Below are 9,451 nucleotides of genomic sequence, written 5' to 3'. Positions count from 1 at the left end.
TAATGAAAAAAATTAATCAATCAGACTTTTTGACTGAAAAAAAATCCAAGATTATATATTCACAAGAAGCCCTAAAACACAATGAAAGAGGTATGTCTTATTTGTCCAGTGTAATGATATCAGGTATGAATATGGCTAGTGGCTAGGCAATGGGTGAGGGACGGGTGTCCCTCTAACTGGAAACGAGCGCACTGGGCCCCGCCCACCACAGCCAGCTCCTATTCCTCCTCCTGTCATTTCTGCCAACAGCAAACCACAGCCCACAGCTAGCGTATGTAGCTAACAAGGTAAGACATACAAAGTGAAACTACTATTGACATTATTCTGTTTTAACTGTCAAAATAAATATAACGCTAGGTTTTAAGTTAGTTTGCTTACTTACTGGAGATAGGCGTACGTTAACGTTGCCTTTTTAAGTTACTTTTATAAGTATCAGCTGACATTAAACGTTAGCTCAAAGCAAATAGGCGTCAACTCGTTAAAGTAAAGTAAGATACTCCTTAATAACAGTTTACATACATGTATTTTAACATCAATAAACGTGGATAAATATATTTCGAATCATCCGCCGATGTAACGTTGACGTTAGCTTACGTTGGTAAAAGCTCCTTCAGCACGGTCCGTTATTTTATGTCCCATTAACGTTACCTTAACGTTGCTAAGATGGCTTTGTCATGAACAGACCACATTATGACAAAGGTGAGTGTTTGACTCTAATTGTTAATGTATCCAATACAAGCTTCAGCTAACTCTAGCCCCGTATGGGACAGTATCATTCACTGGAGAGCTAGATGAACGTTACCTCACCGCTGGATGGCACTCCGTTTAGCGTTTGATAAATCCTACATTTAATGAAATGTGTTGGCCGAATTAACTATACAAACGTAATGAATCATTACATGACTTCTATGAAATGTTGCTACACATATCTATTGATGTATCCAATGGATAACATGGATTTTGATGCAGTTTGGTGTATTTGCTTGGTCCTCTTCGTAGGCTGTATCTGCCAACCAAGGAAACTGTATTTGACAATCTAAAAGTATTAACGCCAGCTAGATAAACAGGAGGATGAAGCAAGTGTTACACAACATGCATATTGCTACTGCTCTCAGTATAAGCCAGTCATAACTTAAATGACTGGGTGTGGCAGTTAAAATGTTTCCTTTCAGTTTTTTAAAGATTTGTATCTGTGTTTCTGTGTGTCAGTTTGTGTGTGAGTGTGTTTCTTCCTGGCTGTCATGGCAGCAGTTGGATCCCCAGGGCCAAAGGTCCCTGAATGTGTGACCAAAGTGGCACTGAGCATTTCCTGTGAGAATCTGCTCGACATGGATACATTCTCAAAGTCTGACCCTCTGTGTGTGCTCCTCATGAACTCCTCAGGGCCTCACTGGTGTGAGGTAAGCGTGTTTAAAAAGTTGATCTAAAAATTCAAGAAATATCCTCATTCTTATGGATCTATTTGCTGTCATTATGGACATGTCAGCACCTGCTGTGAGTCAAAAGAGTTTCTGATTCTGTATAAAAAAGGTATTTTTTATCTTTTGTATCTGTTTTAGATTGGCCGGACAGAGAGAATCATGAACAGCTTAAATCCAAAGTTTTCCAAGAGTTTTGTCGTCGACTACTACTTTGAGATGGTGCAGAAGCTGAGGTTTGAAATTTACGACATTGACAGCGAAAACTGCAGTCTGCAAGATGCAGACTTCCTGGGAGAACTGGAGTGCACCTTGGGACAGGTTAGCACATTTGCCTTATTATTTTTCTGTTGAATTATTATTTTAGATTGGTGTTGAGGCTGTGACATATCCAGTGATTGTATGATTCAGAAAAGGGTTTTTCTGTCCAGGTTGTATCCTCAAGAAATCTAACAAGACCACTTGTCCATAAGGACAAGAGACCTGCAGGGAAAGGGACCATCACTGTGAGTCGTATTGGATTTAAATTGTCAATAAGACAACTGTCATAATTGTCTTATGCGGTATTTTGTAACACAATGCATGTTTTGTAGATATGTGCTGAAGAACGAACAGACAACAGGGTGGTGGATTTTGAAGCTGCAGGTAGAAAACTGGATAAAAAGGTATTGATTGCTTCGGAATCATGTTTCAAATATTGTATATGAACCTACTGGAGTTAAAAATGTTGAAATGACCATAGGGTTATTGCTGAAAGCTTTATAAAACTTATAAAATATTCGTCCATCTAGTGTGAAACACGTTGATATAGTGCTCCCCAAAACTGAGTATTATTGAGTCATTTATTTATTTTAACCTCCTATTATTTTCTTACTTATTTCCAGGATTTCTTTGGCAAATCCGACCCTTTCCTAGAATTCCACAAACAGACAGAAACTGGATGGCAGCTCGCTCACAGGACAGAGGTACAGATATGCTCGCTGTGTAGCATGCTTTACATCATTACTATATATCATGCCCAAGGATTCCTGGGCAGTGCATGGGCACATAAAGTCATAACCAGAATGTGTATTGACAGTTTGGAGTTTATACAGTTGATGCATGTCACCTTTCGGAGTGTTTTTTTAATCTGTACTGTCATGCAGGTGGTGAAAAACACCCTGAACCCAACATGGAGACCCTTCCGCATCCCGCTTCCGGCCCTCTGTGGAGGCGATGTGGAGAGACCTATAAAGGCACACACACACACACACACACACACACACACACACACACACACACACACACACACACACACACACACACACACACACACACACACACACACACACACACACACACACACACACACACACACACACACACACACACACACACACACACACACACACACACACACACACACACACACACACACACACACACACACACACACACACACACACACACACACTTTGACTGTAGGGAATTGTGAATGATGACACGGCAGCCTTTATCTACTGTCAGTCTTTCATGCTGGCGTAATATCAGTTTTTCATTCAGTGATGGATTAGCTTTGCTGAATAAATTATAATTTGTTATAGAAATTGTTATTTATTACGTGTTATCCAATTTTCATTTTTTAAATATCACAGTTGTCGTAATACACCTATAGCAGGTCAAGCCTATTTCAAAAATGTATATATGATATGTTTTTTCAGCTCCACTGAACGTCAACAAGGAAAAACAAACGTTTTTGATCACTAATGGAATTTAATTTTGTTATGTAAGATCACCAAAAGACTGAATCAAAACCACAATAGAACCCCCCGGCTATGTTTCCTTGATTGTCTAAATAAGGACATGTTTTTTTTAGCATTAGTTTATGTATTTTGTGTTTTGTTTCCAATCTCTAACCCTCTAAAAGCACACTTGTCTGGAAGAGCTGCTTCCCAGTCTACGGTGAAAGTGAGTTTACTGTCTCCAGCGTGAGTGCTTCACGTGTAGGATGCAGTGTCTGTGACAGGACAAAGACCTTTACACTCTAGTATCTATCTTACAAACTTGAGGAGTTTGGCTTTGTTGGTCAACTTACCTGTTGAATGATGCGAGTAAAGTGAGTCACTGGTTGAACATTGACTTTTGTCAGACAATGGGGCACTAGCATGAACTCAGAATGGACTGAATAAGAACTTAAAGTATGTATGAAGCTACATTTTAAGTCAAAATAGAACAAAATCCAAGGCGCTGAATAGGTATCATGAGGTTGCTAATTTGCCTTTCTACATAGCATATACAGCATATGTGTTATAAAAGACTGATCTCATATTTTTTTGATCATGATGGGATAAATCAGGTATTTAATATTGAATATATTTGTATGTCAAAGGATATGAAATGTATATATAACCACAAGTGCTAGTGGCCTACTAACATATAGCATACTAATAATTTAAATAACCTGATAATTATGTATTCACAGGTAAGTCGACCAACAGATTTTCCGTAAAGATAGATACCTTTTTTACTTATTCATGAGCTTTCTTAGATATCCACCCTGTAGACTGACTGTAGCATCACACAGTTTGTTGCTCCATGCGGTGTCTTCACCTGTCTTTTTCCTGTTTCTTCAACAATGAAATCACCACTGTGTCTCATTCTAAAAGGTAGTTCCCCTTCCAGTAAAAGGCTTGCGTGTGTTTCTCTTAGATTTATCAATATATGGGTGTTGTGTTACATCTGTAGCTTCACCCCCAAAGCATGCTTCTGTCTCATCTGCTTTGATGTTCACACACTGATGATAGTTAAATAAGTCAAATAAAAATGTTTGCTCAAGAGAATTGACTGGATTTGTCTTGTTTCTCCTAACTGTCTGTCTCTCTCAGGTGGATTGTTATGACTACAACAGCAACGGATCTCATGACTTTATTGGATGTTTTGAGACAACACTGGCCCAAATACAGCAGGGATCACAAACATATGCGGTGAGATCTCTCGCTCTTTCTTGGTGTTTTGGAACTTATTGGATGCATTAATAAAAAAGGGTCTCCTTTAAACATTTTTTTTTTTACTGACACTTGGTATTGTGTGTTTGTTCTCTTCTCAGGCCGAGTTTGAATGCATCAACAGTAAGAAGAAACAGAAGAAGAAAGGATACAAAAACTCTGGTGTTATCGTTGTTAAAAAATGCAAGGTATTTTGGTTTTAAATAGATTTTTTATGACGTAACCAATACTTTCATTTGTTTAGTATATGCGTATTCTATTACTATTTTATGAACAGGTAAATAATATTTTGTTTCTAAAATGTCTTTACAGATAGTGAAGGAGTATACCTTTCTGGATTACATAATGGGCGGCTGTCAGATTAACTTCACTGTGAGTACTACACATGTTTTTGAATCCTACAAAAAAAAACTATCCCTGATATTTGCATTATATGTTGTTTGTACCGTTCATATTGAGGATTTAATGTGTTTAGGAAACAATAATTATGATGTTTACATTTTTATGAGTCTGTGTTTTTTTTCATTCACCCATGGCCAGATTGCGATTGACTTCACAGGCTCCAACGGGGATCCCAGCTCCCCTCAGTCCCTCCATTACATCAACCCTCAGGGCTATAATGAGTACCTGGCAGCTATCTGGGCAGTGGGTAATGTCATCCAGGACTATGACAGGTACATAGATTGTTATATATAACGTATTATGGTGGTATGAGAAACAGGGCATGGATATAGTGTGTACATCTCTTATTTTCCGTCATGGCTGAATGGAGCTTTGAGGAACATTAACATTGAAAGTCTGCGGCTCGAGTCTAATCCTTTGTTGTGTTTCACTTCCTGTAGTGACAAGATGTTCCCAGCTTTCGGATTTGGAGCCCAGCTTCCTCCTACGTGGCAGGTGATTATTTGTTTGGGTTACAACTTGCTTGAATATTAGTTTAGCACTATCTCCATGTCATAATTTAATTTCTTTATACATGACAAAGTGTGTCTTGGATGTATGTAAACGTTGGTGCTGGATCCAGCCTTATAATTGATTGCATGGTACAAAACTAGCATCATTTACAAAATGCTGGTTAGATATGCAAGTGACTTGTTGATTTGAAATCCTCATCAGCCCAAATAATTAAATGTTAACCAATTGAGTGGAATATGTCTTGGCCGGCAGACCAAAACATTTAATATTGAACCCGGTTGTTTGTGTTTCCAGGTCAGCCACGAGTTTCCCATTAACTTCAACCCAGAAAACCCATTCTGTGCAGGTAATAATAAATAGTCTTTAGATAACGGGACATGCATATTTAGCTTTTCTCAGAAGTAGTGTGGCGCAGTACGACATGAGAGCATTTGTTGGAAAGTTTGGCATTTGATGTTTGAAGCACTGACTGATAAGTCAGTCAGGAGAACATTTTGCAAACAAATAGAGTTAAGCAAAAATTGATTTGCAGCATCCAATCACTTTGTACAGAAACTTGATTTGCTCTGCAGTTTTCCTTCGGCCCATAAATTGATCTTCATGTTGCAGAGTGCTATCTATTTCCAATCATGCTAAGTTACATGGAAATATATATATAAAATAATGCTCTAAGATCTGTATTTGTGTTTTTTTTTCCAGGCATAGAAGGTGTGGTCAAAGCCTACCAGTATTGCCTCCCCCAGGTGAAGCTTTACGGTCCCACAAACTTTTCCCCCATCATCAACCATGTGGCCCAGTTTGGCAAGCAGGCCATGCAGCAAGAAACTGCCTCTGTGAGTCGCTGGGAGTCTAATATCTGCCAAAATGATGGCTTTTGTATGCAAATCTAGCACGGGATGACACAGTCTCAATCAGTTGTTCTTTTCCACACAATACTAGGTGAAAACCACTTCCCTTTTTAAATATAATTCTTGTTTTGTTCCTTTTATGTCAATAATCCACAGCAATACTTTGTGCTGCTGATCATCACTGACGGAGTGATCACAGACATGGACCAGACTCTCAGAGCCGTCGTCAACGCCTCTCGTCTGCCCATGTCCATCATCATCGTCGGAGTAGGTGGGGCGGACTTCAGTGCCATGGAGTTCCTCGATGGAGACGATGGAGTTTTACGCTGTCCTACAGGCGAGACTGCCATGCGGGACATCGTGCAGTTTGTGCCATTCAGACAGTTCCAAAATGTAAGCTATCTCATAGAGCAAAGTCTTTGTAGGCACATTAGCTTCTTTAAAATCATTAAACAACGTGTCTAAATATCTTATTTCAGGCAGGCACTGCAGCCCTTTCCCAAAGTGTACTGGCAGAGTTGCCTGACCAAGTGGCCTCCTTCTTCAATAAATTTGACCTGAAGCCCCCCAGCGAGCCCACTCCCTCGTAGAAACGTAGGAGCACCCGCAGCGTTTCACTTACCTTTGTCCATTCTTCTTCCACGCATTAGTTCAAAGCTGCATGTATAACACTAGAAGCATAGTTCTACAACCTAGTTTGCTTAATTCACCAAGCTGTTTATTCCACTGTTTTTATAACCTTTCCATTTCACAGTATATGGGACATTATGTCATCATGTACTGCAGGGTGTGGACTGCTGAAAACTCTAACTGAAAAGTGCTCTTACAGGGCTTTTTTTGTGAGGGAGTGAGCAGAAATTTCCTGGAGTCTCCACTGTGGTCCTGGCAACTGCTCAGTGCCTTAGCTTTGAGATTTTACAAGGCACATAATGCTCCTTACAACATGTAAATGGTTAATTTACATGTTGTTTTTTAGACGCATTAAAAAAAAAAGCGATATACGATGGGACTGTACCATATGTACTTTTTTTTTGGTCTGTTGTCATTTGTTATGATCCTTAGTTTATACAGGAGCGTGCTTCGCTTTGTTCACAACAACTGACAGTAGACTGTTATAAATGAAGCTCTGAACTATCCAATACAGCCCTAATATAACATAAACATGAGATACAAGCTGTTTCCCCATCTGCTGTCTTTGTCTTGCGCTAAACTAACGAGCCGTATCCCTAGTGTTCAGATATAAGCACATATGATCTCATCTAATGTAATATTACATATTTCAAATGATGTCATACCAAAGCTTTATTTGCTTAAAGACCAGCATTCATACCATACCATTTATATGTTGTGGGAAGTATGTTGATAATCTGTACAGTAACTACTTCAGTCACCTAACCTCACTAGCATAACCAAGTATTGCAGGATTATTGCATTTTGTTGCTTACATTTTTTTATATATGCACGACATTTAGAGTTAAATGTTGTTTTTAAAGCTTCTACCAATGTGCCACAGTTATTTGTATACTCATATACTGATTAAACTTACATTTTCATCAAAATAATGTATTCCTCTGACCTCTGTGGCACATCTCCGCACCCCCGCTGCTTCCCTTCTTTGGTTGCTTCAGCTGTTTCCCCTGCCACATCCTTCTAAATCACTGACTCCTCAAAATTCTCTCTCTACTCCCTCTCTTTAGGCTCCTCAGGAAATGCTGGCTCAGAGCGTCTTGGCAGAAGTCCCGGGTCAGGTGGTGAGCTTCTTCAACAGCGTGAGATTGAGACCACCTCAAGGAGACACACCTCTCCCTGACCCCGCAGCATCAGCACCCCCCCCGTGATGTATTCTCAATATACTACATGAGCATGCACCATCAAGTCTGGGACTCATGGTATGATTTGTAAATACTTGTATGCACTAATAATATAAAGCCATTATACACTGATACGGTATACCATTTCTTAAATGTTTTTTAACATGTACTTAACACAGATTTATTGTTAATGTAACATAAGACTTAATGTGACACAAGTGCCAGGATTTTTAAGATTTAAAGTCATTTTTTATTTGGTTGTTCTGCATCATCGTTAAGGCATTCATTGAAACTAGTGTGACTTGACTGAAGGTCTTTGTTTTTTGTGTAATAACCAAGTTAGCTTTTACCAGTTATCTCATTAGTCCACATAAAATGTAGAACATCTACATGAAAGGGCTGGAGTAATTCATGTGTTCTCCATGTTTCTGCTAATATTTCCTTCATATTTTCTATTTTTTTTACAATGACCACTTTCATGTTTCCCTGGAAAATAAGGCATATTTCAATTGAAATCACCAATCTTGGACAAAGCCGTACTATTAACACAATGCAACAATGTTTACATGATTGATCCATATATAATGGACTAATGCGTTTGCCTAAACAGACACCTTTTGTAGACTTTATACTACAAAAACCTGTCCTTGCTACTGTTTTGTTCTTCATGCGGTTTCTTTTTTTACATAATATTAGGTGATGTGAATGTTAATCAAGAAGAATCCCAATGAGTGATTCAATCATTAGAAAAAGCTTAATTTGGTAAATGCATGTTCACACTGATTTACACCAGAAGTTCACCATGTCTTAACTTAAATGACTGTTATAAATAAGGCCTGATTTCACTTAATGTATGTGTATTTGATACTGACTGATATTTAATATGTGTTACATATTTTACGAGTTTACTATGATTGTGTGTAAATATGATTTGCAAAGCATGAAACAAGATCTAATTCAATTTATATAACAGAAAGCTAAACAAAATACTTCATGTAAATTTGAAAATTTGAACTTTTTTTTTGCTACTGCCTTCATGTCATGACATAAAATAAATATTGTATTTTCACTAAGTAGTGAATCATATTCCTAATCAATGTTGTGCATTCTTAAGTGATTATATCGGAACATCATAAGAATACGTGTTATTGGAAGTGTTAGTACTGTTAGTAGTAGTACAGGCAGGCAGTTAGTATTTCAAATACATCATAGTTAACTGCACTCTAGTCGTAAAAAAACTGGTTTTATTTTTGTTATACTATTTTTAAAGGTACCCAATCTGATCATTTACCACACTTCCGGTTTTCCGGTTATTACTTCAAAATAAAACTTACAAAATAGACATACAGATTCGCACTGTGACTGACTGTGACCACAACAGTAGGCAGAACTTTCAGGATTGTACCCATGTGGACCAGATCACGGATCCATGACAACTTTCAATTAAAAAGAGTCAGATAATTTAAAACAGAATC

General features: G+C 38.2%; 1 protein-coding gene across 2 annotated transcripts; it reads left to right on the top strand.

The window, feature by feature from the left end:
• Positions 1-182: 182 nt before the first annotated feature.
• Positions 183-9,045, top strand: LOC117484012 (copine-3-like). Of its 2 annotated transcripts, XM_034132411.1 has the most exons (17): positions 183-287; positions 1,210-1,400; positions 1,560-1,739; positions 1,850-1,924; positions 2,012-2,083; positions 2,303-2,383; positions 2,564-2,653; positions 4,283-4,381; positions 4,504-4,590; positions 4,715-4,774; positions 4,943-5,076; positions 5,245-5,299; positions 5,612-5,663; positions 6,017-6,150; positions 6,322-6,558; positions 6,645-6,759; positions 7,863-9,045. In XM_034132411.1, exons 2-16 carry the CDS (start codon positions 1,242-1,244, stop codon positions 6,753-6,755), a joined length of 1,626 nt encoding a protein of 541 aa, XP_033988302.1. In that variant the 5' UTR covers positions 183-287; positions 1,210-1,241; the 3' UTR covers positions 6,756-6,759; positions 7,863-9,045. The 2 variants fall into 2 exon arrangements, with proteins under 2 accessions (XP_033988302.1, XP_033988301.1); XM_034132410.1 differs by lacking the exon at positions 6,645-6,759.
• Positions 9,046-9,451: the final 406 nt, after the last annotated feature.

Source organism: Trematomus bernacchii, unplaced genomic scaffold (genome assembly GCF_902827165.1).
Source record: "Trematomus bernacchii unplaced genomic scaffold, fTreBer1.1, whole genome shotgun sequence".
NCBI classification, from domain to species: Eukaryota; Metazoa; Chordata; class Actinopteri; order Perciformes; family Nototheniidae; genus Trematomus; species Trematomus bernacchii.
Note: the sequence above shows the minus strand (reverse complement) of the source record. Positions and strands in the feature narration are given on the sequence as shown.